Source organism: Pseudonaja textilis, chromosome Z (assembly GCF_049901715.1).
Source record: "Pseudonaja textilis isolate UNSWEBS1 chromosome Z, rPseTex1.2, whole genome shotgun sequence".
Taxonomy (NCBI): Eukaryota; Metazoa; Chordata; class Lepidosauria; order Squamata; family Elapidae; genus Pseudonaja; species Pseudonaja textilis.
In genome coordinates this window covers 6,153,382-6,181,313 of record NC_142008.1, presented here as the reverse complement: position 1 = coordinate 6,181,313, position 27,932 = coordinate 6,153,382, and the positions used below count along the sequence as shown (strand labels likewise).

The 27,932-nt window shown below is 42.9% G+C and overlaps 1 protein-coding gene across 3 annotated transcripts in view; it reads left to right on the top strand.

Annotated features, from left to right (window-relative positions):
* The window catches only part of XYLB (xylulokinase), a 133,953-nt gene that overhangs the window by 93,793 nt on the left and 12,228 nt on the right, over positions 1-27,932 (top strand). For 2 of the 3 annotated variants that reach the window (XM_087917419.1, XM_087917420.1), the window contains 3 exons: positions 4,751-4,809; positions 8,934-9,021; positions 12,459-12,553. In XM_087917419.1, coding sequence (XP_087773545.1) covers positions 4,751-4,809; positions 8,934-9,021; positions 12,459-12,553 — 242 coding nt within the window. The remainder of the gene's footprint in view (positions 1-4,750; positions 4,810-8,933; positions 9,022-12,458; positions 12,554-27,932) is intronic. The other variant, XR_015740281.1, reaches the window with a different exon arrangement.

The following is a 27,932-nucleotide window of genomic DNA, read 5'->3' as shown; positions in this document are numbered from 1 at the left end:
TTGTCTGCTAAGTTGCTATTTTTCCTTTTTCCAACCATCAGCTGTTCTGCTGTGTCGAGAGATTTAGATTAGCTAGGAAGCAGGAAATGGTTGGATTTCTTGCTTTCTAGCTAGCCTTTAGATCTTCGGCTCTGCTTTTAAGCACAGCCGAACCACCCTTAGAACTGAAGGTTCTATTATTCGGTGCAGACTCACGGCAAGCAAATTTTATGTGACAGACTGAGCTAGCCGATGGCAGATAGATAGATCATTGAATGATTCTGTGAGCAACTCAATCTGCCTGATTGCTTTGCCTGCTTTGGGGTAAAAGTTGCTCTTTTTTAAATAAAAAATCCAATATTTACATACATGGTTTGTTGTGAGTTAATTTTATGAGTTTGCTTGCAAGCAAATTTTATGTGACAGTCTGAGCTAGCCGATGGCAGATAGATAGATTTCTGAATGAATCTGTGATTCTGTGAGCAACTCAATCTGCCTGTCTGCTTTGCCTGATTTTGAGTAAAAGTTGCTCTTTTTAAATAAATATTTATAATATTTACATACAAGCCATCCCCAGCCAGTCACATGACCACCAAGCCACACCCACAAATTAGGCTACACCCACAGAACTGGTCAGTGGTCCCTGGGATTTAAAATTATGAGTTTAGTGTCCCCTGAGGTCCAAAAGTTTGGTGACCCTTGTTCTAGTCCAACCCCCTGCTTAGACAAGAAACATCCATTTCAGACAAATAGTTATCCAATCTCAGATCTGGTAGAGTAGCACAAAGATGCTTTTCAGGACTAAACCGTAAGTGATGTTTTTAGTTGTGGCTTTGCATGTTTGTTTACTTTAGCCTCCTGAGCGTAGTGGTTTTCAGAAGATTTCCTGTGGCTTTTGTAACACCTTTCTACAAATATTGGCAAGCCTCTGCTACCATGTATGAGTAGTATTGAAACTCGTTTTCTCCAAGGGATTACTGGACTGTGCTTGAGTTATTTATTGACAGTGATGTGGAACCTAATGGCTTTTTAAACCCAATTTGTGCATCGTTGAAATTTCCCCTGAAAAGGAAGTTCTGATTAAATTTATTGGTGAGTGACACTCAAAACTCTCAGCATTGATCTTGACTGCATTTGGGACTTCCTGCACCAAAAAATCCGGAGTTTTCCATAGTGTGTGGGGTGGGGAAAATTTGTGTAAAAAAAGGTAAGACTTGACAGGGTGATCGAAACCATCATCCTCCCCTGCGGACAGCTTCAGAAAATTCAAGCAGGCCATATGCTGTTGGTCATGCTATGCCTGCCAGCCTTGCAAGGGAGCCCAAACAAGAAGCACCCTGCAAAAATATTAGGTATAACCTTATTGCAAAGTGACACTAACAGTTTTTCAGGTATGAAAGTGCAACACTTCCTCTCTCACCATTTTAGCCCAACAGATTAGGCCTTGTCATGGCCCTGGTGGAGCCTGACTCTGAGTCAGAGGAGGAACAGCCGAAGTGTGGCTCCAGAGGTTGTGGAGGAGGCTGGGGAAGGGCAGAGGTCAGATGGGCAATCAGAGGAGGACCCAGGTCCGTCCCCTCTCCATCCTAGGGCACGCAGGGAGGAGAGGATAAGAGAGAGAAGTGGTCAACTCGGTAGGAGAGGGCTTTGATCTTCTTCATGGGCTGCAACTGTGACAACTGAGGACGGACATGCGTATGGGCGAGCGCTGGAAACAAAGCATGGAAATATCTCTAGTTTGTGGTTCCTCTCTGAGTTTGGCGTCCTTCCCAGTTTGTGTTCTGTTATCTGTGGACATCCTCCAGCCCTTATGTTGCCTGGTTTGTGTTGTTTTTCTCCCTTCTTCTAACTGCTTGTTAGATGGGAGTTTTTTGTCTTCCGTTAAGGATATTTGGAGCTTGGATCAAAGTGAAGGAATAAAGGGGGCTTCACCAGGTTTTTGTGACTGTGTTTGTTTTGTATCCCCACCCTGGGTCATCACAGGCCCATTCTTTCTGCAGGCTCAGCTGCCTCTTACCTGTCTGTTGTCTAGTTCTACAGCTTCTCCTCCTGTCTCCTCCCAAGGTCCCATGGCAATGTTAAATTAGGATAATGTAAAGCATTTTCTCCAACCCGGCACTCCAACCCAGGTGTGTGGGCCTTCAGTTCCTACATTCATAATATAGTTTTGAGGTCACTCCAAGACTCTGGGTGTCGTACTTGAGCAAAGCGATACTCATGAATGAAGGCAAATATATGTGTCCTAGGATAATGTTTCAGGGTCCAATCTGGGTCAGGTATTGGGACCAGGGGTTTACTCTTCTGAGCTTCTGGACTCATGCTGGAGCCCATCTTCTTGGAATTTCTCTCTCCAACCCAAAGGTGCTTTTTCATGAGGCAGATGGACTTTCTTGTTTTTCTTTGAAGACCTTTCGCTTCTCATCCAAGGAGCTTCTTCAAGCTCTGACTGGATGGTGAAGAACAGTTCCCAGAAAGCTCCACACCCATTTGCACCACTCAGGTGATGACACAGGTGAACCTCCAGGTGGCCTCAATAACTCTCTAAAAAAGAATGCAAATGTGACTGCAAGGCATTCTGCAATAGCTGTCTGCAAGGCATTTGAATCCTTCTATTCCTCACTATCCTGTCAGAGCTGAAGAAGCTTCTTGGATGAGAAGCGAAATGGCTTCAAAGAAAAAACAGAAAGTCCAGTTGCCTCTTGAAAAAGCACCTTTGGGATAACCATGACCTGGATGACTGATATAAAGTAATAGGTCATAGTTCATAAATCATAGCTACAACCATTAATCCTAGGTTACAAGTTCTGTTAAAGATGGCATCACTATGGCAGCCTCGATGAAATGCTCTCTACTACCAAGAAGACCACCTTCTAGTCTACTTCCTTGACTTCCACGGGGAGGTAATTTCAGAATAGATCTGATGATGATGAAAACCTGGCCAGGTGGCACCCCTTAACGGCAGTCCTTCTACTGCAACCTTTCTGCAGATTTTCCTCATTTCAGTATTATACAGATTAAGGAAACCTGCTTGGCATGGATCTCCATCGCTCTTAGATTCTTTACCAGCAAGCTAGTTGAACAAGTTCGCCAGAGTGAAAGTTTGGTGTAGCGATTAAGATGTTGGCTTGAGAAACCAAGAGATGGCGAGTTCTAATCCTACCCAAGGCATGAAAAACTGGCTGGGTGACCTTGGGCTAGTCACTGTTTTTTAACCTAAATCCTCACAGGGTTGTTGTTCTGTGGAAAATAGGAGGACGAAGGAGGGTTAGGTATCTTCTCATCCTTGAGCTGTACAGGTAGTCCTCAACTTATGACCACAGTGGGGTCCAACATTTGTTTCCTTAAGTGAGACATTTGTTAAATGAGTTTCGCCTCATTTGACTACCTTTCTTGCCATAGCCGTTAAGCGAGTCTCTGCAGCTGATAAGATAGCAACGTGATTGCTAAGTGAATCTTGCTTCCCCATGGACTTTGCTCATCAGAAGGTCGCAAAAGGGGAATCACGTGACCCCTGGACATAGCAGCCGTCATAAATGTGAACCAGTTGCCAAGGGTCTCAATTTTGATCACGTGACCAATGGGAAGCTGCAAAAATCGTAACCGTGAAAAACGGTCGTTGTAACTTTGAACGGTTGTAAGTCGAAGACTACCTGTGTATGGGAGGGGGCGGGGGAATGGCAAGATAAAAATCTGAAGAAAAAAACCCCAAATTCTGTGACTTATTGTAATGCATTGTGAAAAAGGTAGTAACCGGTGGCTTGTCCTTTGCCAGGCCCTCCTTGGCATCATTTGCTGCCTTGAGAGCTCTTCTTTCATTTCTTTTTCTACACTTTACGGCCCTGATGAGGCAATAAGAAAATAAAAACAGCAGTGTAAAAATTAAGCTAGTTTGGCACAGTGATTGAAGCAGGGCTCTTCCACACTTGGCAACTGTTAAGACTTAGGGCCGTGATGGCAAACCTATGGCACTCCTGCCACAGGTGGCACACAGAGCCATCTCTGCAGGCAGGTGAGCTGCCGCCCCAGTTCAGCTCCACCACGCATGCGCGCGCGCCTCCCGCTGGCTAGCTGATTTTCGGGTCACTGTCATGCATGCGTGGAAAGCAAGGTGCATGCAGGAGATGCATATGCTTGCGCAAGGGTGGGGGGTCACATGCATGGGGGCAAGGGGAGTGCACGGGGGCAGCATGCCGCCCATGCTCCCCGTTTTGGGCCTAGTAGGCCTCCCTCCTGGGAGAAAAAACAGGCCGCAGTGGGGCCCCTACTAGGGCCTGTTTTTGCTCCCAGGAGGCTGCAGGGAGGCCTACTAGGCCCAAAAGGGAGGAGGTTGTGTGCACATGCGCAGGGGGGTGGGGCAAGTGGGAAGGGGGGAATCACATGCACATTGAATTATGGGCACACACAAGCGCTGTTGCGCGTGTCAAAAGTGTGCGCAACCACAAAAAGGTTAGCCATCACTGACTTGGGGATTTCAACTCCCAGAATCCCTCAGTTAGGTAAATGGTGAGTCTGATACCAGTGCCTAACTTCCTTGCTTCGCATGGCATCTGAAGGGTCAAGCCAGAATTGTGCTTGTTTTTATCCAGAACTGGAATGAAATCCTCTTTCATGCCAAAATCCAGCCCTCTAAGCCAATTAACAGATGTGTCAGCTTTTCAGCACCATTATTAATGAATTCTATCATTAAGAAGTTGTAGCCCTTCATAATTTTCTGTAAGATGGACAAGATCTTGCGCTACCTCCATTAATTTAATTTCTTCTTTGCTTGAAGTGCCAACCACAAAAATCTTGGCTACCGGCGGGGCGTCGCACAACAAGGCAATCTTACAAGTAAGTAAATGGTGCTTTTTTTTTTTTTGGCCATACTTGAGATCAGCATCCAGTGTGCCATTTTAGCCAGCTGGTGAACTCTTGAGTCAAAAATCACAACCAGGGAACCAAGGTTTTTGAGTGGGCAGAGCTTTAGGAGGAATTAGCCAGCAGTTAAATTTGCGTGGGAGATGTTTACATGACCATTTGTATGGAAGGACATTTGGGATTTACCGTCCTGGTCATCTGTACATCTCCTAGGTAAAGAACTCATCTGGAGCTAAGCCCAAATTGGTCTGGAAAACTGCCATGGAAACTTCCAGTCAAATTAGATCCTGTGGAGCACAGTCTGCTATTCAGCACCTATTATGTGTAAATATTAGAGATTGGGTGGATTGTGCAAGACATGATAGCTGTCTTCCAGGACTTGAGGGGCTGTCACACTTATTCTATAGGGCGCTAGAGGGCCGGAAAAAGAAGGGAAGGGTGGAAGATTCTAGGGACCCAACCTAAAAGTAAGAAATTAATTTTCATGAATTTTACTTCTTATCTGTGTGTAGTGCCAAGTTGGCAGAGTAGTTAATTAGTGGAACAACAGTTGCTTCCCTGGATTGTGAGTGCTCCATCACTGAAGGTTTTCAAGAATAGACTGGACAACCATTTGACCGAGACAATATAAGCCTTGAGAAGGGGATTGGAGTAGAAGACCTCTGAGGTGCCCTCCAACCCTTCAATTCTATGCTTTGTGCAGCGTTGATCTCTGATTTGGGAATTTTAGAATCCATGAGAATGCCAATATAATATAGGTAGCTGGATACCCGTGCTTTGCTATGAAACTATGTGGTTGGGTTTAGTTTTTGGGGAGGAAAATAAGGGAAACAAATTGTGCCTCTGCCTATCAGCATCTATCAGTAGTCATCTGGCTAGCATCCTGTCACTGAAAGAGTATTTGCTCTGTGAGCAAGAAGGAGACAGCAAGGAGCCTGGGCGTGGACTTAGCTCAACTGTTTAGTACTAAAGCTGGTTGCAGCTGTGAAACTGAAACCGAAACTCCTCTCCTCTGCTTGTGTTTTGCATTTGGAACAGATTTCTTTTCAGGTGGGAAAGGGGAGTAGAACTCCTTAGCATTAGAGCGTGTTAATAATAATTTAGGAAATATTAATGCTCTGATGGTCACTTTGAAAAATCCTTTGTTAGCGAGCACCTAGAAACCAAGAGGAACATGCATGCCAAATTTCAAGTTTGGAGGCTTTACGGTTCTGGAGATTTTGTGATGATGTGGGAGTGATATTTTGCTTTTATATATATAGACAGATTATTTGCAACACTCTGACTGTATGTCCGCTGCACAGAGTCCTTTACAACTTAAGAAGAGACTTGAAAGCAGATAGTTTTAAAAAAAGAGGAGGCTCTTCCTAAACCAATCTTCTCGGCCACAGTTCCTCTTCTCGGTGTTGATGAAGTCCAGCTCATTCCCATTTGGAAATAGGCCTTTGGCTTAAGGTTATCAGCTGACACATCATTGAACTGTGACATGACACCGAGAAGAAGAGGTCATGTCAATCTGTAGCCAGAAAACCACAGAAGTCCACATCTTTAGGTTCCTAGAAAAGGCAAATTTCAGCAGAGGCTTTTCAAAGTCAAACAACTGGGAACAGTCAATAAGCCACAACTTTATTGGAACATTTTGCTATTGTCTGGGTGTTACTACCATTGTTGTATTACAGTTGCAAGTATCTAAGGTTGTGTCACGTTAGCCTCCTTGTATCCATGTTAAGGGACGCGGTGGTTCAGCGGTTGCTGAGCTTGTCGATCAGAAAGGTCGGCAGTTCGGTGATTTGAATCCCTAAGCATCGCGTAACGGGGGAGCTCCCGTTACTTGTCCCAGCTCCTGCCAACCTAGCAGTTCAAAAGCATTTTGTAAACATGGAAGTAGAAAAATAGGGACCACTTTGGTGGGGAGGTAACAGTGTTCCATGCGCCTTATTGGCATTTAGTCATGCCGGCCACATGACCACGGAGACGTCTTTGGACAGCGCTGGCTCTTCGACTTCGTAACAGAGCTGAGCACTGCCCCCTAGAGCCAGAAATGAAAGGTACGAGGGAACCTTTACCTTATCCATGTTAACAAAAAACAGGTAATCCTCCACTTGCAACCAGAATTTCTTTTGCTAAGCAAGGTGGTTGTTAAGTGATTTTGCAACTTTTTTGCCATGCTTGTTAAGTGAATCATTGTAGTCCTTAAATGAATCTGGCTTTCCCCCTTTGACTTGCTTGCCTGGCCAGGTCACAAATGGCGATTCTGCAATTGTTGTAAATGCATACTGGTTGCCCATCCTGAATTTCAATCCCATGACAGTGGGGATGCTGCAGTGGTCATAAATGTGAGGACCAGTTGTAAGTCACTTTTTTCCAGTGCCATTGTAATTTTGAATGGTCACTAAATAAGTGGTTGTTAAGTCAAAGGATACCTGCACCATATTTGCAGGATTATAAAAAAAAAAAAAGATCCAATTGGAGACACATTCTATTATCTAGCACAACTAAAATAATAGTCCTTGCAGAAACGATCTGTTGAGAATATAATTTCCTAGGAAATTCATTTTAGGGTTGTTGGAAGAGAAAGAACTCCAAAGGATACATTGTGGCCAAGTCAGCAATCTAATTAATTTTGCCTGATTACCAGATACCAAGCTCCAAACAATGCTCACTTTTTAAAAAAATATTTAAAAATTCTTGCATTTTTTCCAGTGAATGTTTTAAGTGAGATTGAAACAGTTCTAACGCAGTCCTATGGCCTGCTTGTCTTTTGCTGTCCATAATTTGCAAGCATCTGCTAGCTCTTAGTTTCTCTCTGGCCATGCTAATGGGGAGCTAAGAAATCCAAAGACTAGTATTTCCCAGGGACAAAAAGTTGGATAGGGATTTATTTATTTTTTTCAAGAATGGGTAAAGACAAATAAGATTTTTGTGCGTAAAATACCATATAAATTCATCTCGGTCCTCCCTCCTTAACCCTGTGTCCTGATAACAGTCCTCATAACTCCTGGATTTAATTTAGTGCTTTGTTTTCCCAGATATTATTTGCACATTCCAGAATTGGAAGGGAAATATTCTTTCGTTGTAGGCTTAATGTGAAAGTAGCCCAGATTTTGGCTATTGGGGTTCTTCCCAAATCATGAGGCATCTCGGACAAGAGAAATATGATTTCCAGCAGACTGCTCGGTTTAATAAGTGCAATATTTCTTTAGATCTGGCTTTTGATTAAAAACTCAGTTGCCCATTAGTTTGCAAGCTGCAAAACAAAAGGCAGACAGTATTGGATAACTTTAAAATTCCACTCCAGTTCTTGTTTTAAGTTGATTTTTTGGCTCATGTTGAATTGTTGCCAAATAAAGCATCCTCATGTATTTTCCCATAAAACTGGACTTATTTGATAGGATTTTAAAAATCCATAATCTATGTAGGCATTAGATTTATATCCCACCTTTTTTTTCCAAGGAGTTAGGCATGCTCATATGAAAGTTTCCCTTCATTTTGTCCCAACCACAAAGACCCCTGAAGTAGGCTGAGAAAGAGTAGCTGGCCTATAGTCACTTTGTGGAGGTAGACCAGGAAATAGTCGCTACAACATTAGACGAATTTATGTTATTGTTGCACGGTGTAGTAAAAGGAACTTGAAAACCTACAGGAGTTTCTCCCTACTTTGTGTTATACTAAAGAGAAACAAGAAAAGTTTATTTTGAAAAGCTTTTAACTGTTTCTTTTCACTTTCCCAGGCCTGAATAGTCATGTTTTCTCCTATAATGATTCATCCATCCTTTCATCAAAGTTATTTCTATGTTCTTCTACATCTAGGAAGATTCCATGGTTGAGAGGATGGATTTCAACCTAAGTCTCCAGAGCCTTGTCTGCCACCTTTAACCATAACATTAACTATATTACCTATTCCATTTTTCTATTGATCCATCTCTCCATCCGAAAGATGCCTTAAGCTACTTTTTAATTAATTTCCCAATGGTGATTCCCAGCGTGGGTTCTCTTCTGGCTGCAAATCTTGTCTGTTTGTCTTGATAATGGAAGCAAACTGCAGAGTGATTTCGTTTCCTAATCAGATAGTGATAGATCTTTTTTTTTCTTTTCAGATCTTGTCTGATGTCTTCAGTGTTCCAGTGTACACAATCGACACCGCTAATTCAGCCTGTTTAGGCTCTGCTTACAGGGCTATCCATGGTAAATCAACCAGAAAAGACTCTAAACATTGGGCACATGGCCAGTGCAGTCAATCCTCAATTTATGACCATTTGTTTAGCCATTATAACACTTCTAACAGCAGGCAGGCAGGCAGACAGGCAGATAGAGAGATAGATAGAAAGAATAGAATAGAATTCTTTATTGGCCAAGTGTGATTAGACACTCAAGGAATTTGTCTTGGTGCAAATACTCTCAGTATATATGAAAGAAAAGATACATCCGTCAAGAGTCAGGAATCATCAGGTACAACACTTAATAATAGTCATAGGGTACAATAAGTAATCAAATCATACTAGGAAACAGTCAATATAAATCGTAAGGATACAAGTGACAAAGTTGCAGTCATACAGTCACAAGTGGGAGGAGATGAGTGATAAGGAGTGATGAGAAGATTAATAGTGATAGTAGTGCAGACTTTGTAAATAGTTGGACAGTGTTGAGGGAATTATTTGTTTAGCAGAGTGATGCCGTTCGGGAAAAAACTGTCCTTGTGTCTAGTTGTTCTGGTGTGCAATGCTCTATAGCGTCATTTTGAGGGAAGGAGATGAAACAGTTTATGTCCAGGATGTGAGGGGCCTGTAAATATTTTCACAGCCCTCTTTTTGACTCTTTGCAGTATGCTGAAAAAAGAAAGTATACTGAAAAAAGAAAGACTTACAACTAGTCTTCACACTTACAACTATCATAGCGTCTCCATGGTCATATGATCAAAATTTGGGCATTCATTTAAGACAGTTGCAGTGTCCCAGGGTCCCATAACTGCTATTTGCCAACTTCTCAGCCAACTTCTCACCAACAAAGTCAATGAAGCTGGATTAATTTAACAACCATGAGATTCACTTAAGAACCATGGCGATTCATTCATTTAATGATCACAGCAAAAAAAAAAAAAATGGCCATAATATGACTCGTTTAAAAGCCACCTGGCTTAGTGATGGAACTTCCACTCCGAATTGTGCTTGGTAAGTCAAGGACTACTTGCAGAATATACTGAAGGTAGCTGCTCCTTAATGGGAGGCCTCACCTTGATCAGATTCGATCCTCGAGAAAGAATATTTGGGCTTTCATCTTCTTCTCCGGTAGTTTATCTTCACCGGATTTATTTACTTGTTGGTTGGTTTGCTTAAGCTATTTATTTCATTGGTGCATCAGCCCAACTCACAAAAGCAACTCAGAGTGGCTTACAATGGGTCAGAAGCATAAAAATAAAAAGACAGATGATGTCTCTCGACATAATTAGCGTCTCCTCCCCTGCAAATAAAATAATAAAACAATTGAGGCTAGCCATCCCTTATTCCATTCAATATTTTTCATTTTTGGGTTGGGATCTTTTCACAGCAATAGCCCTTAGACTTATATACTTCCCCACAGTGCTTTTCCGCACTCTCTGGGTGCTTTACAATGCCAGCCTCTTGCCTCCAACAATCTGGGTCCTGGTTTTTTGGGGGGACATCTCAAGGATGGAAAACTGAGTCAACCTTGAGCTCTATGAGGATTGAACTCCAGGCTGTGGGCAGAGCTTTCCTGCAATGCTGCGTTCTAACCACTGTGCTACCAGGTGCTCCTGAAAGACTCTCATAGTGTTTCATGGCTAGCATTGATTCCTGGGCCTCGCCTCTCTTAAAAAAAAACACCACCCAGTAAAACCAGCAAGAGAAGTGAGGAGATGAGGCAGAAGACCAGTGAGCTGGGGTTTTTTTCCCTTCCTCTTTCATTGGGCCATCCTGCCTCACTAACCTTCAACCTTGGTCTTCAGGCATCCCAGTTCTATAGTCCAGCTTTTTTCAAATTGCACTCCTGTTGATATGGTCCATAAAGATAGTCCTCGACTTACAACAATTTATCTAGTGACTGTTCAAAGATACAACGGCACTGAAAAAAGTGACTTATGGCCATTTTTTCACACTTACAACCATTGCAGCATCCCATGGTCATGTGATCAAAATTCGGGCGTTTGGCAACTGGTTCATATTTGTGACGGTTGCAGCATCCCGGAGTCAATGGAAAGCCAGATTCACTTAACAGCCATGTTATTAACTTAAAAACTCAAATAATTCACTTAACAGCAGGGTCAAGGAAGGTCCCCAAATGGGGCAAAACTCACTTAACAACCATCTCACTTAGCAACATGCATTTTGGACTCAGTTGTGATCATAGGTTGAGGACTAATTGTATTGCAAAGCAAGAGGAATCAGAGAGGTACGGGTGGTTTATTAACCAGTGAAGTGCCAGTGGAGGAGGGCCCCTTACAGTGAAAAAAAAAATGCTATCCTTCCCCCACATGGCTTATTCTCCTTACTGTTGGCCTTGTGGTTCCATGAATCAATCACTTCTAATCTTCATCCCCGGAAGGGCAGCATGTGTATGAAGGTGGAGGCTGCCCTATTGGGAAAGCTGAGATAACCATAGCTATACAACGATGATGAAGAAGGAAGGACTTTTTTTTAAAAAAAAACACAGGGTCTTATCCATGCATTCTTTATTGCAAGGGGTCTCCAACCTTGGCTACTTTAAGCCTGGTGGACTTCAACACCCAGAATTCCCCAGTCAGCTTTGCTTTGGTGGCTGGGGAATTCTGGGAGTTGAAGCCCGCCAGGCTTAAAGTGGCCAAGGTTGGAGACCCCTGCTTTATTGCATAATGCTTCTTAGAGCTATACAGTTCTGGTCACCAGGCTTATAAAAAGATACTCCTGGTAACTGCTAAAGATAAGTCAACTTTAGTGAGATAGTCCTGGCGTTTTCTTTAACGTCACATAAAACTAATGTATCTTTGTGTTAAGTGTAGGTCCAAGAACAGTTTTGTGGTATTCTAAAAGTCTCCTCAGTTATGATATTATAGACCAGGGGTCTCCAAATCTACCAACTTTAAGACTTGTGGACCAACTCCCAGAATTCCCCAGGGTTAGGGTTCTAGACTTTGGCGAATAAAAACCCACCTTCTCAAAGTATTTTTTTTTTTTTAGACTTGGATGTACCACAAGACAAGTTGTGTGAGTGCGTTTGGATGGGTGCACTAAGAATCCTGGTTTATGGGCTTGTTTCTAATAAAAAAAAAAATTCCCTTTGTGCTCCTCCTTTTTCAAAGAAAACAAAACAAAACCCGCTGCTGGACCTTCAATTTATTCCTCCTCCTTCTCTCGGCTGCCTTATTATCATTCTTAAGTGATCACTGATACTGTTGAACTTGCAACTATGTGGCCAGCTTCACCCTCCGTAGGACAAATTGAATTATTGACCTAGGGGTGATCTCTGAGACCCCCACATGCCTAGATCTGTGCATTTGAAAATAAAATCTTTACTCTTTATCCTTCACTCCTGAAGACTGGCCCGTCTGGGGAAGATCAATGCAACCTATGCATCTGCCAAGCAGTTCAGACAATCCCTCATCTTGTTTCTCTCATTGATCTCCTTGGTAGGACTCGCGGCAGAGGAAGGACTGCCCTTGACCGATGTTGTGAAATCAGCACCGGGCCCCCGATTAGCTGCTACTCCAACTGAAGGCGCAAGTCAGGTGAGGAGAGGGCCGTACTTTTTTTCCTCTCTTAGTCCTATGGCAGTATGGCAAACCTTTTTGTTGTGGCGTTGCCAAAAACGTGCACATGCCGGCACCCACAATGCATTGTGCCCTCCCCCGTGTATGTGCATGCAACACCCCCAGCCACCTCCATGCATGCTCCTCCCAGCTGACTTTCGGCCCATTTGAGGCCTTCTTTGGCCTCCCAGAGACTCGAGGGAAGCTTCTGCAGCCTTTGGAGGCCGAAAAATGGGCCCGTTTTTCAGCTTCCAAATACCAGAGGTGATGAAACCGGAAGTACCAGAAGTGATGAAACGGGCCCGTTTTTCAGCCTCCAAATACCAGAGGTGACGAAACTGGAAGTACCGGAAGTGACAAAACGGGCCTGTTTTTTTGGCCACCAAAGGCTGTAGAGGCTTCCTTCGAGCCTGGGACCTCAAAAAGACCTCAGACGGATCGAAAACCATCCGGGAGGTGCACGCATGCACAGTGCAGGTAAGTTTGGCTGGGGCTCACGTGCCTGCACAAAGGGCTCTGCATGCCACCTGTGGCACGCGTGCCATAGTTCGCCATCGCCGTCCTGTGGGCTTTAAAATTTCAATGGTCACACAAAGTAGTCTGTGACTTAACATCTATTCATTTATCCCGTGTGTCAGCAACCTGCGGCTCTTTGGGCCCTCTGCTACGGCTCCTTGTCCCATCCTTGGCTGGCCCTGTCCCTCGCTCTCCCCTCCCCTCTCTTGCCTGGCCTGAGAAGGTAAGAGTAACAGCGAGGGATGGAGAAGCAGCCTGGGCCACTTCTCCAGTGCCTCACTCCATAGACATTTGACCATTCATTTAATGACTGTTTGTAATTACAGAAGCACTAGGGAAAAAAAGACGACTAGTGATCTCTCTTATGACCATGATAATATCCCCACAGACATGTGTTCAAAATTTATTTGTTTGGCAACTGACATGTACTCACGACGGTTGCAGTGTCCCAGGATCATGTGATCGCCAGCTGGCTTCCAACAAATAAAGTCGAGAGGAAAGCCAAATTTTCTTAATGACTGCATGATTCACTTAACAGCTGTGATGAGTCGCTTAACAGCTGTGGCAGGAAAACTCATAACATTGAATACAACTCACTTAATGACTAGTGATGGTTGTTGGCAGTGGTGTGTTTCAAAAAAAATTTTTTCCTACCACGTGCATGTGCAGTGCTCAAACTCTGCCCTCTGAATCAAGGCTGGTGAGCTGTGCAGGCGTGCCTATCGCACGTGCATGCCCAATGTGTGAACCGCGTGCATGCAGGGCTTAGAGGTGGCCCTTCTCTAGTGAGCTGTGCTGTTTTTAGCTCAGCTGAGGCGCAGCAATCCGCTCTGCCCCGCGAATCAGCTGAGCTAATAAACAGCAGAATATAGGAGAGGTGAGAGATGAGAGCAGGGTGGGTGGGTGGAGCCAATCAAAATCTTCCCTACCAGTTCTCTGAACCAGTCAAAATTTTCCCTACCAGTCCACCAGGACCAGTCAGAACTGGCTGAATGCCACCCCTGGTTGTTGGTAATGAAACATCTGCAATAAAACCAAGGACTCTTCATTTAACAACCGCCTTGCTTAGCAGTGGAAATTCTTGTCCCAGTTGTGATCATAAGTCGAGGACTGCCTGAGGAATTTATGATAATTGTTCATTTGTAATGAATTTGGAAGCTCTTGAGTTCCTTTTAAGGAATGGTTGGGATGCCATATCAAATTTGCATGAGAATGGGGAGCTATGAGAAGACAGAAAAAAAAAGTGAGTGCATTGTGGTATATGTGTACATAATATGTATCTTTAGGGTTGAGGCAGGCAATTGGATGCCCTCCAGATGTTTTGGACTATAGGTCCCGCAGTCCCTTGCTGCCAGACAGATTGGATGAGGCATATCTTTAAAACATCTCGGAGCCATCAGACTGCTTAACTTACCTGTATTATAGAGCAGTAGTCCCCAGCCACCAGGCCCCGGACCGCTACCAGTCCGTGGATCATTTTGTACCGGGCCGCCTATTTTGCTTGGGCACCACCATCTTGTTTCGACGGCGCTTGAGCAAGTGCTTCCGGGTGAGCTTGTCGGTCGTTGGTTGCAAAGCGGCATTTGGGGGCTGAAGGAATCCTCGCGCCTTAGTTTCGTCAAAGAGAGTGGGGGGCGGCTTCGAACGAAGAGCTGTCCCGATGGCGGTGGAGTCTTGCGTTACTCAGGAGGAGATTAAGAAAGAGCCCGAAAAGCCCATCGACCGGGAGAAGGTACAAAGGAGGAGTTGAAGGTGGCGGGGAGAAGCAGGGGACGGCTGGCTGGCCGGTCGCTTGGCTCGCCTTGCCTTGGTCGTGCATGCTGATGCTGGTACTGGGCCGTGGATCGGTCCGTGGATTGTACCGGTCCGTGGTACAAAAAAGGTTGGAGACCACTGTTCTAGAGCACTCATTGAAGAAGCTATACATCTGAGCAACTTCCCCACAAATGTATTTCCTGGAGAACCCCAGCCTCATTTTATAATGTATTATGAATGCACTGACCCAGGCTTGCTTCCTGAATTACACACGTGTTGTAGAACTCAAAGTCAATATTGAATTCTTGACTGCCTGCTTGAAGGAGAGATTCGTGCAGGCGGACAATTTATTTTTTGGTCTGTCATTGTGCATCTCAGGGATTCCAGAGCTCTTGGAGAACATAGTTGGGATATCAAATCACACTGGACAAACCCTTGGGGCATCCATATGCCTCTGTCTTCCCTTGTGCTGTGTCTCTGCTTTCCTTGTTGGTGAGATGCCAGTCCTGGTTTTCTTGTGTTATGGAGAAAACAACTTTTGACGCCCCCATGCTGTATCTCCCTAGCCTCCCTTGTTTTCCCGCAGTAGAAATCTGTACAATTTTGCCTGCTGGAAGTTATGGATTCCACCATGAGCATCGCAGTGGCAGAAAGAGAGTTTGCCAATAATCCAGAGTGTTAATATGAAAACTGCCGGGGAAGTTTATAATCTGATGAGTCAGTTTAGTTCTGTTTTTAACAGGCTGCATCTCCTTGTCTATCTGATTTTGTTGTGTTGAGTTTAGCAGCTTTCATTTAAGTGACGGTTCTTTTTATAAACCTGAAAGTCGACCAGAGGTTAAGTGCTGCCTTCGCTGTAAAGTAACTGTGTGAAGTGTTATCTCGATCCAAGCCCCTCCAGTTGGCTTTCAGGGTATACAAAATAGGTGTTTCAGCGAGAGAAAAAAATGCAAACAGACACTTTCATATAAATAACCTTCAAAAGGCAGAATTTACATGGGCTTGTATTTATTTATTTATACACACACACGCACACACACACACACACACACACACACACATACACACACATGTATGTTTTGTCTTCCCTGTAGCTGATTGTGCAGCATCTGGTGACTGGTTTTTTCTTTTTCTTTTTGAATGGGTAGAATTAATTTATGGAAAAGGATTATTTCTCGATGGCATCAAGTTACGCAAACATTATTTCTACAGTCCTTGACATTCAGCAATGTCTGTAGGAGGGCTCCAGATTGGTAAGGTAGCTAATGGTGTGTCAGGGTTTCAGAGTGCAGTTCAAAAGAGAGGCAGTATGGCTTGGGTTTTGATGTTCCCTTCTTCAGCTTACAACATTCATTTAACAACTATCTGAAGGTTCAGTGGCGCAGAAAAAAATTGGCTTACTTAAGTAGTTTAGTTTAGTTTCCCTTATGGTCCTTGCATCTCGTACAACGAAATCAAACACCATCTTTAGTGCACATCATGACTGTGAAAATAAACACAAACACACATCTTTTACATTCTGTACATTGAACTGAAAACCCCTGATATTGCATTAATATTGCACTATTCAGTAGAATTCAATAGAGTTACTGCCCTGGGATAGAAGCTGTTTTTCAGCCTATTTCAGAGATGGTAATTTAGCAAGTTCTGTCCAGTTCTGGAGAACCGGTAGCAGAAATTTTGAGTAGGTCAGAGAAGCAGAAAATACCACCTCTGACTGGAGATTTTACAGTATCCTTCCCCTTGCCATGCCCACCAAGCCACACCGACAGAACTGGTACTAAAAAAATTTGAATCCCACCACTGGCTTATTTGTCCTTGTTTTTATTATTCTGTACCGTCTGCCAGATGGTAATAGTTCAAAAAAAGGCTGGTGCCCAGGATGAGATGGATCTTTGAGAATGTTTTGAACTTTCTTAAGGCAGCGGGAGCTATAAAGCTCTTCCAAAGAGGGGAGAGGGCAACCCATGATCCTCTGAGGGGCAATGATATTAACCCTCTGGAGGGCTGTCCTATCTGCCACTGTGCAATTGGCAAACCATACAGAGGTGCAGTATGTTAAAATGCTCTCTGTGGTGCAGCAGTAGAAGGTCACCAGCAGTTTTCCATTCAGTTGTTGTTTTCTGAGAAGTCTCAGGTAGTATAATCTCTGCTCGGCCCTTTTGACCAGGGCATACAACCGATTCTCGCGCTTACAACTGTTATAGCAGTCATGTCATCAAAATTCAGGCCCTTGAGAAAAATTGTTTGAAGCACTACAGGGTCATGTGATCACCCTTTGTGGTTTTCCTAGCTGGCTTCCAACGAGCAAAGTCAGTAGGAGAATCTGGATTTGATTAACGATTGTATGATTCACTTTATTGCAGTGTTTCGCGTAATGACCATGGGAAAACAAGTGAAAACATTGGGCACAAGCACTTGCTTAGAAACAGAAATTCTTATGAATTTTTATATACCGCTTTATAGTGCTTTACAGCCCTCCCTAAGTGGTTTACAGAACCAGCATATTGTCCCCAACAATCTGGGTCCTCGTTTTACCCACCTCAGAAGGATGGAAGGCTGAGTCTAGTGAGATTCGATCTGACAAATTGCAGGCAGCCGATAGTCAGCAGAAGTGGCCTGCAATACTGCACTCTAACCACTGTGCCACCCAGGCTCTTAACACGGTTCTTAAATGAATCTGACTTCCCTATTGACTTTGCTTGTCAGAAGATTGCAAAACATGGTCATGTGACCCCGGACCCTGCAACCATCATATATATGAGCCAGTTGCCAAGTGTCTGAATTTTGGTCATAGGACTTCAGGGATGCTGCCAAGGTTGTAAGAAGCTGTTGCCTTAAGCTCCGAGCTTGGCAATTTGCGCGCAAACATTTCGTCACCATTCGAGGAGCCATCATCCGTGCGTTTTGAATTCTGCTCATCTGTCAGAACGCAGGTCTTTAAATACCTTTTCACGTGATGCGAATTAGTCTGAATGTTGCTTGTTCGGATACCAATATTCGAACACATTTCAAACTGTTGTATGAAAAATGTCTCTTTTTTTTCAATGCTTTTGTAACTTGGAACAGTCACTAAATGAACTGTTATAAGTCAAGGACTACCTTTACTTTTCACATACTATGGCAACTTGGTACTCAGCTGCTTTGAAACTTATCAAATTTGATATTCAAAGCATTTTGATATGAAAATTTGGTTCTGGTACTCATCATTTCTTTGGTACTCATCATTTCTTTGGTACTGAACGCACAAGCTAGAACTTCTTGTTTTTGGCTTCCTTGTGTCTCATTACTGGTACATTATTCCCTATGGGAAAATTTTGTTCTAAAAACTCATTGTTTTTAGAATCAACATAACTAAACCTCAAGCATTTCCCTACATGAGCCAAACGAAACAAACAAAATGTTAAAAAGTTAAGATATTTATGTAGTTACTTACCAAGCACATTTAAATTGTATTACAATAACCAAAATATCTTTACAATCCCCAAAGCGTGTCACAGCTTTTGAGCACCCCTAATGTTTAGAAATTAAAAGTTCAAAAATTTGACATGCCCTAAAATTGTGCCATGTACTGCTGTAGAGGACAGAGGGAATGGCCATGAAAGACTACTAAAACAATGGTCAGATAAGATGCGCCAGAGATTGGACCAAGAAAAAAACTTGAAAAACCATCTCAGAGGATCCCTTTTCTACTGTAGTTCACACAAAAATAGCTGAAAGGAGGGGGGAACACACTCAATCTTGTCAGATTCTGTCACTGTAGCTGTTACAATAAAAATAATCCTGAACTACGAGCATCCATTTCTTAATCTATCACTGACCGTGTTATCTACTTAGGGCAATGAAACGTTTGCAAGCAAACAAACAGGCTCAGAGAGCAGCAAGGAGGCCTCAGTTTTCTCAATCTGTTCTGCTTTGTAGGACGCACAACCTTCTTGCAATTCTGAATGAGCACATTTTTGTAGACTCGTGAATTACTTGATCACAACTACATGTCTTTCCTCTAACACAGGGGTGTCAAACTCGATTTCATTGACGGCCATATCAGGGTTGTGTTTGACCTTGGAGGGTGGGGGCGGGGTTGGGGTGTGTGGCCAGGTGGCTGTGGCAAGCATGACATCACATGTGATGGGGGTGTCTGTGATGGTCTGAGAGTTCCACCAGAGAAAATGGGCTCCCGAGCTCCATTTTGGGCTGTGACGGCCTTCTGCAACCCTCTGCCAGCGGAAACGGAACTCGGGAGGGCCATGCATGGCCCTCGCAAGCTCCATTTTCTCTGGCAGAGGCCCCGCGGGTTGGTCCTTTGCTGTTTCCAGGGCAGCCCCGCAGGCCACATCTGAGCACCCTTCAAGCCGGATCCAGTCCCCAGGCGTTGAGTTTGACACCCCTGCTCTAACACAATTTTCTAGATCCAGTGCATTCCCGGTCTATCAACTTATCCCCAACAGCTTGTTTGGAAATAATGAACAGGAACTCTGATAAGGATATTTATTCTAGAGAGAGAGAGAGAAAAAAAGGTAGAAAAAGAAACTATACAGATAGTCCTCAATTTACAATCACAATTGAGACTAAATTTTCCATGGCCACGCAAGACACTGTTTAAGTGAGTTTTGCCCCATTTTACGACCTTTCTTGCCACAGTCGTTAAGTAAATAACTGCAGTAAATAAATTAGCAACACAGCTGTTAAATGAATCTGAGTTCTCCATTGACTTTGCTTATCAGAAGGTCACAAAAGGTGATCTGGGACAGCTCGATCGTCATAAACACATGCCAGCTTCCAAGCATCCAAGTTTTGAACCATAGGAATGCTGCAGTGTTTGTAAGTGTGAAAAATGGTCACAAGGTACTTTTTTTGATGCCGTTGTAACTTTGAGTGGTCACTAAATGAATGGTTATAAGTTGTGGATCACCTTTAATGGAAGTATACAAAGCAATTCCTACACATCCAAAATAAAACGCATATTGTACAAAAGAGCCATAGTCATAGCACTTAGACTTATATACCGCTTCATAGTGCTTCACAGCCCTCTCTAAGCGGTTTACAGAGTCAGCCTATTGTCCCCCAAAATCTGGGTCCTCATTTTACCCACCTCAGAAGGCTGAGTCAGCCTCGAGCTTTGAGTTAAACATGTTCAGTTTTTACACCACCTCCTTCTGCTTTCATTCCACAGCGACTAGACGGAATTTCCCAAGATGTTCCATCTGTCGCTTCTCATGGTAGTAGACAAATCTGATAACTGAGGGGTTGTATTCCTCCAATAGTTTGAGTACAACTTACACGCAGGCAACTCTTGATTGTGACATTGAAGCAGGCAGTTTCCAGCATGCTGGCTGGCCGTATTCCTTTCTCTCCAATCTCTTTTGCGCTGCCTCCCTAGCATCTGCGAGGTGGATCTTACCAGCTTGTAACTCATCCGCATGTGCCCATCGCCTGCTGACTTTGCAGAGATTATTGTGTATGAGCGAAAGAGTTTTAAAGCTTTGTCTTGTTATGAGAGCAGTGAGAGTTGGTCTCTAGCTCCTACTGGCCTTTGTCAACTCAGGTCCCAACAAGAGAAGCAACATCTGGACATCAAACGGTTGAGGAACCTTCTCCCGTCGCAGATATAAAGCTGTGGAGAATTTTACTAACTAAGCAGAAGGAGATTCCTGCTCTTTTGTGACTGGGATTCATGCTGAAGGCCCACATTTATCATGATGACGATGATGTAGGTTTGGAAGAGCTGGCCCGAAGCAGCTGATCCTTCTTCCCATCAGCTGGAAATGAATAGGGTGTTAAAAAGGCCATCGGATGGTAATTAACTTTTGCTCATTATCCATCTAGGCGAGGTTGGAATGGCCAGCTGAGCCCATGAAGTTTTCTGCATTTTGTTCCAGGAAATCTGTTGAAGTTCTCACTCTCTGTGGTCCTCCCCTCCCCTCCCCCAACCCATTAAGAGGAGAGAAAGGAAGATTTGGAAGTATTTCTTTTAGAAAAGGAAGATTAATCCAGAGCAGTAGGCATGACTGAAATAACTCGGGAGATTTTATAACACTAAGTATGTGCTAACAGACAGTAAGAAGCCATTATGGCCACATTAAAATGCTGGAGTAGTTTAGCAATCTATTAAATCTGGAGATGCTTGGCTTGTTGGTTAATTAAGCCAAAAGGTGCGCGTACATACACATGCACGCAAGTCACAGGCCCTTCAAAATGGCCTAACAACTTTAACAAGCACAATAATTTTCTTGTTTGTTCAGATGTGAATGCCAACTTGGTTAATGCGAAATGCAAGTAGGGCTAAAGCTTTAAATTCCTGCCCTTCCTCTCTTCTCATTCATCTTATATCTACTTAGTCTTCTTTCCCACTTCTGAGCAATCAAAAGAACGCAGCAAATGAGCAGCGATAGCCTATTTGTTTAGTGGCTGTTTGAAGGTACAATGGAACTAAAAGAAGTGACTTACTAGTTTTCATACTAGTAACCATTGCAGCATCCCCATGGTCAAGTGATCAGCATTTCCTACCCGACCTTTAACAAGCAAAATCAATGCAGAAAGCCCGATTTGCTTAATGACTGTATGGTTCACTTAACAACTGCAGAGATTCACTTAAAAACTGACTAAAAAGATCGTAAAATGGGGCAAAATTCACTTAAGAGCTGCCTTGCTTAGCAGTGGAAATTTCTGGCTCAATTGTAATCCTAAGTAGAGGCTGTACTGTGTTTCCCTGAAAATAAGACCAGGTATTACATTAATTTTTGCTCCAAAAGATACATTAGAGCTTATATTCTGGCTAGGTCTTATTTTGGGAGAAGTACAGGCTGTGCAGAAAGTGTCTGGCTGACCATTTTAATTAGGATTTATTTTTTCCTATTAACATTTTTATTGAGTTATAAAATAAAATACAAAATAGGAAAGAAAATAGGAATATAATGGGGAGGAAGCAGGGAAGTAGAGTAAGGAAGAATTAGGAAAAAAGAAAAAGAAGCATTGACTTTCAACTCTCTGTTGCGGTAAAATAAGGCATTAACATCAAATCACAACTTTTTGTTTTTTTCATAATATAAACTAGCCATTTGTATAAGGATCCATCAGTCTAATCAGTAAAACTCAAATTCAAAGTTTCATTCTTTTTCACTTCAAGCACAAAGTTCAGATTTCAACCAACTCCATCAGCTTCGGCAGCCATTCATCCATTGTATGATTCAGTGGGCAAGGAATTTTGGATATAATGTGATGCTTGAACAATGGAAAAATATATGGACTAAGGGTTTAAAATTTACCTTAAATTATAATTTAAAAGAAAATGTTTATAATATGATTTATTACTGATATTTAACACCAGATAAGTTATTTAATATATTAAAAGGTGTGTCAAATGAATGTTGGAAGTGCAAAAATAAAGAAGGGACTTTCTATCATCTATGGTGGACATGTGATTAAAAAAATTGGAATATGATTCATATTGTAATGCAGAAAATTTTGAAAATGAAGATAAAGATGAAACCAGAAATGTTCCTTTTGGACCTAATGGAAAAAGACTCTGAGAAAGTTCCATTGTTACTACATATGTTGACAGCAGCAAGGCTATTTTACATACAAAAACTGGGACTTATTTTTTGGGTAGGGCTTATATTATGAGCATCCTGAAAAATCATGCTAGGGCTTATTTTTTGGCTGGGTCTTATTTTCGGGGAAATACAGTTAGGTGCATCCCTCACATATGGAACTAATTTTCCCATTTTCATAGAGGTGGAATCTTGGAGACCTTTTATTTTATTTTTTTAAATTAATTTTTTATTGTGTTTTCCACCAATACAAATCATATTCACGGTTTTAACAGCGTTTTGACATCTACAAATATTATTATCTTATACTTTCTACAATATTTTACATATATCAGCCAATAACTGTTATCTCTATCTATAATTATTACTAATTTATATACTTGTATATTTTACATATTTACATACCTACGCATCATTCTTTTAAGGACTTTTCTGGTTAATTTTCACTTTTTATTTCTTATCTCTATTTTCTAACCATTCGTACCATTTGTGCCAAATTGAGTAGTAATCGGAATCCTCCTTTTCTTTCATTTTTAACGTAAGCATGTCTATTTCCACACATTCTATATTTTTTTGTAGGACTAAATCTTCTGTTGGAGTATTAGGTCCTTTCCACATTTGTGCAAAAGCTATCCTAGATGCTGTTAGAATATGTAAAATAATATATTTTATCAAATTTGGGGTACTGATCTTCGATTATTCCCAATAGGAAGAATTCTGTTTTAGGTTCAATTTGATATCCTATAGTTTCCTGCATCCAGTCTTTAATTTTGGTCCAATAAGTCCTGGTCTCGGGGCATAACCACTACATATGGTAGAAGATACCATCAGCTTGTTGGCATTTCTTGGAGACCTTTTAATCTAGTTTCCATCAAGGTTCTCATATCTCTCCATACTTTGCATTGAAAACTTCAGTGATGGACATTGATAACTGCAAGGGACAATTTTTTCTACTGATTAATAGCTCTCGCAGTTGGGATTTTCCTCCTTATTCCAAACCTCCCCATGTAAAGGTTTCACTCTCTAGTTCTAGTTCATCAGACAGTATGGATAATCGATTCACTATCCTCTTCCTGGGACAACCTTTCAAGCATTTGAATATTGAATTTTAAGCTACATCATGGAACCTATAGCATTAGGCCATAATGTGGTGGTTTGGCTGGGGAGGTAAAAGAAACCCATCAAAATGGCAGTGGCAGCTATGTGACCAGAGGGTTTTTAACCTGCCTCGATTCGTGTTAAAAAAGGGGGTGGGCTTTGATCATGTGCAGGTGTCAGGTGGGATTGTTTTAAACCCTGCCCCCAGGGCACCCTGCCACACCAGAAGAAGTGAATGTTTACAGAAGATTTAACACCACCAACAACAAAAAAGAGCTTTATTTTCTTCCCACGTTTGCATGGATTTTGGAACCAAAGCCAAGCATCAGTTATTCATGCTAATGGCTGGGGTATCCGTTGCAACAGAGGCTTGAATTTTGCAAATTAGCAAGTAAAGCAGTCAAGTCCAATAAAAGTCAAAAGCGCTGTAGCCTTAAATGTAGCTGTTCGTTTCATCTGACACTTTTAATTTAAAACCCAGTGGATCACCCCGGTGTCTCTGTGTATGCCCATATATAAAGGTGTCATAATAAGGCTCCTTCTCTTCTCTCTCTCTCTCTCTCTCTCTCTCTCTCTCCTTTTTCAGTTGTAAAAACAATAATGCTACTAATAAGATTTGCAGCCAAGAAGGAATACAGAGCTTGCAATTTTGGCAGCAAATTTGCTTTCCGCTATAGGGGAGGCCATTCTATTAAATCTCAGTTGGAACAGAGCAAGCTGACTTTATCAAGGCTGCAGATAATCAAAGTGAGAATTAGTGAGGCTTGACTGTAGATATTTCAGTAAATAAAAGAGCTATTTTTGCCTGACATATTGATGCTCTTAATGTAGCCATAAGTGCTTGTTCGGTAGTTTGCTTGTTGCAATATATATATATATATATATATTTATATATATATATATTTCCAAGGAAAATAAGATGTTCTGCTCAGCTGAAAGGATGGGAAGGTTTGTTAGGATAGAGCCTTCTGGGTCTCCATTTTATGGGAGTCAATGTCCTTCTCTTGTGCACTGACCGTCCCGGGCCAGGGCTCTCCATCCGGCGTTCACCCGCCTCTCCAAGGGTGCGAGTTTTCTCTGGTGGGATTGTGAGTGATCGTCTCAGAGAGATCTCGGGGGCAAGTGGGGAAAGACACCCCAGCCTTCCCGCTCCCCACCGCAACTGCCACGAGTGCCGCGTTTCCTTCTCTGGCCTTGCCATGAGGCACAGAGGGTGACCCAAGAGGTCTGTAAGGGGTGTGCATAAATGCACCATTGTGTCTACCGGCCCTTTCCTATTGCCCCCATTTATTCATACCTATTTCTGGTATTCTTACTCATGTTTATACTTATACCTATTATCTTGTAAGCGATTGACAAATCAAATAAATGAATCAATAAAAATAAATAAATTTTGGCGGTGGAGGGACAAAGCCCCATTGAGAAGCTGTGCAAGGACCATGGTGGCGGATGACGCAAACTGAATACAGTCACGTCTTGTGTGCAAATGAGTCCAGGATTTCATGGAATTCCTTCTTCTTTTTATTTCTGGGGGGGACAGAGAGGTGCATTTCTTCCCTTCTCTTTCTTTTCCTTCTCCTCCGTTTTTCCTCTTTTTTTCCTCTTTTTTCCTTCTCCTTCCTCTTCTTTCTGCTGCTCTCTCTCCTCTTCTTCTCCTTCTCCCCCTCCCTCCTTCTCCTCTACCCGTTTTTTTCCTAACCTTGTCCCTTTCTGTTTTCTTGTTCCTTCTTTGCCCCTACTCGCACCCTCTGCCCCTTCCCTTAATGGGAAGAAGGAGAGGCCTTAACTGACACTCTCAAGGCAGGGGTTGAACAAGTGCCGCTTGAAGTGGGTCTAAGGAAGTACCTTAAAAAATGTCTCAGGCAAACTTCTCCATAAATTCATACAAGATAAGGAGAGGAAGAGAGAAATACATTCAGATTGGCAAGATTCTGTTAAACCACAGCTGTTAAGTTTGAAAACAGTGCTGACCTATATGTGGAAATTCTTTCTTTATCAACATTATATAACTGCCCGTCTCATATATACAACCATCTTGTAGGGCTGATTCAGGTAGTCTTCATTTAGTGACTGTTCAAAGTTACAACAGCACTAAAAAAGTGACTGACGCTCAGTCCTCAAATTTATGACCATTGCAGCATCCCTGTGGTCACGTGAACAAAACTCAGGTGTTTGTCAAATGACATGTATTTACAGCCGTTTGATAGTAATCCCAGCATCCGGGGATTATTTGAATGCCACTTGTCACCTTTCCAGCCAATTTCTGACCCACAGTGTCAATGGAGGAAGACAAATTCACTTAACAACCACGTGTTTCACTTAACAACTGCATTGATTTGCTTAACAACCCTGGGAAAAAAATGTAGTAAAATCAGGCACAAGATACTTAGAAACCCTCTTGGTTAGTAAGAAAATTGCTGATCCCGATTGTGGTTGTAATTCAAGAACTACCTGTACTTAGAACATGTTGGAGTTGGAAGGGACCTTGGAGGTCTTCCAGTCCAACCTCCTGCTGAAGCCGGAGATCATATACCCTTTTAGACAAGTGGATGTCCAGTCTCTTCTTGAAAGCTTTCATTTATGGGGCACCCTCAACTTCTGGAGGCAAGCTGTTCCACTGGTTAATTGTCCTCACGGTCAGGAAATTTCTAGGTGGCTTCTCTCCTTGATGAGTTTCCATCCATTGCTTCTTGTCCTGCCTTCTGGTGCTTCGGAGAATAAGTTGACCCAGTGGTGGGATTCCAATTTTTTTACTACCAGCAATTCTGTGGGTGTGGTGGGCATGTAATGGCGGGCATGGCAGGGGAAGGACACTGCAAAATCCCCATTCCCTCCCCACCTCACCGACCTGCTTTCCAGCTCCGTTCTCCTGTGCAGGGCAACCAAAGAAGACCCAGCTGATCAACTGGGACTCAATGGGAGGCGGAGAATAGAAGGGGGCGGGGCCAGTCAGAGCCGGGATTGGCCGGTTCTCTGAACTACTCAAAATTTCCGCTACCGGTTCTCCAGAACCTGTCAGAACCTGCTGAATACCCACCTCTGAGTTGACCCCCCACTTTTTTTGTGACAGCCCCTCAAACTTCCTCTTTTCTGATTTTGTCTGCTACACTTTACTTATTTTTCTCTCCTCAGCTTGGCAGAAAAATGTGTTATCTCTTCGCAGCAGTTGTGTTTGGAGGAATGTGATCCCAGAGTCGGTAGGCTAACTGATGACTCTTAAGTGAGTGACCAGCTAGGCCACCGTCTTCAGAAATATAAACACCCTCCCCGCTTCTCCCCTCGTCCTCACCGCCCCCCCCAATGGTCAGCAGAGGATAGAATTCAGAAGCAGTGAAACTGACCATTGATTCTGAGTGTGGACCATCTTGGTCAAAAGTCAGACAAGGAACTCTTCTCAGCAACTGTTTTAGTCTGACTGGGTCAAGGGACTCAGGCCTCACATGCCAGAAAACTTGGGAAGAATGAATCCGGTGCATTAAAGTTGGCAAGAAAAGTTTCAGTATTGCGATTTATGTCTTTTCAGTGATGCTTTTGTTTAGGTTTCCATGGCCTGAAGTTCCCATTCTTCAGTCCTTCTTTCCTTTTCCTTCCTTCCTTCTCCTTCCTTCCTTCCTTCCTTCCTTCCTTCCTTCCTTCCTTCCTTCCTTCCTTATCCTTCCTTCCTTGTTTCCTTCCTTCCTTCCTTCCTTCCTTGTTTCCTTCCTTGTTTCCTTCCTTTTCCTTCCTGTTCCTTCCTTCCTTCCTTCCTTTTCCTTCCTTCCTTCCTTCCTTCCTTCCTTCCCCTTCCTTTTCCTTCCTTCCTTGCTTCCTTCCTTTTCTTCCTTCCTTCCTTCCTTCCTTCCTTGCTTCCTTTTCCTTCCTGTTCCTTCCTTCCTTCCTTCCTTCCTTCCTTTTCCTTCCTTCCTTTTCCTTCCTGTTCGTTCGTTCCTTCCTTCCTTCCTTCTCCTTCCTTCCTTGCTTCCTTCCTTTTCCTTCCTTCCTTCCTTGCTTCCTTCCTTCCTTTTCCTTCCTGTTCGTTCGTTCCTTCCTTCCTTCCTTCCTTCCTTCCTTCCTTCCTTCCCTTCCTTTCTTCCTTCCTTTTCCTTCCTTTTCCTTCCTTTCTTGCTTCCTTCCTTTTCTTTCCTTCCTTCCTTTTCTTCCTTCCTTTTCCTTGCTTTTCCTTCCTTCCTTCCTTCCTTCCTTCCTTCCTTCCTTCCTTTCCCTTCCTTCCTCCCTCCCTCCCTCTCCTCCCTCCCTCCCCATTTCTGTCTTCCTTTCTTCCTTCTCTCTCCCTCCCTCCCTCTCTTTTCTCTCTAAAATATTACTGGTTTTGAAAATTGAACCCAATAGACCTGAGGAAAAGGAAAAACTGGTGTTATTGGGAAAAGGAATCCCCTGTTTTGCCTCATATAGATTGTCATCTACATTTTTTAAGCAGTTGTTGGTGGCAACTTAATTAC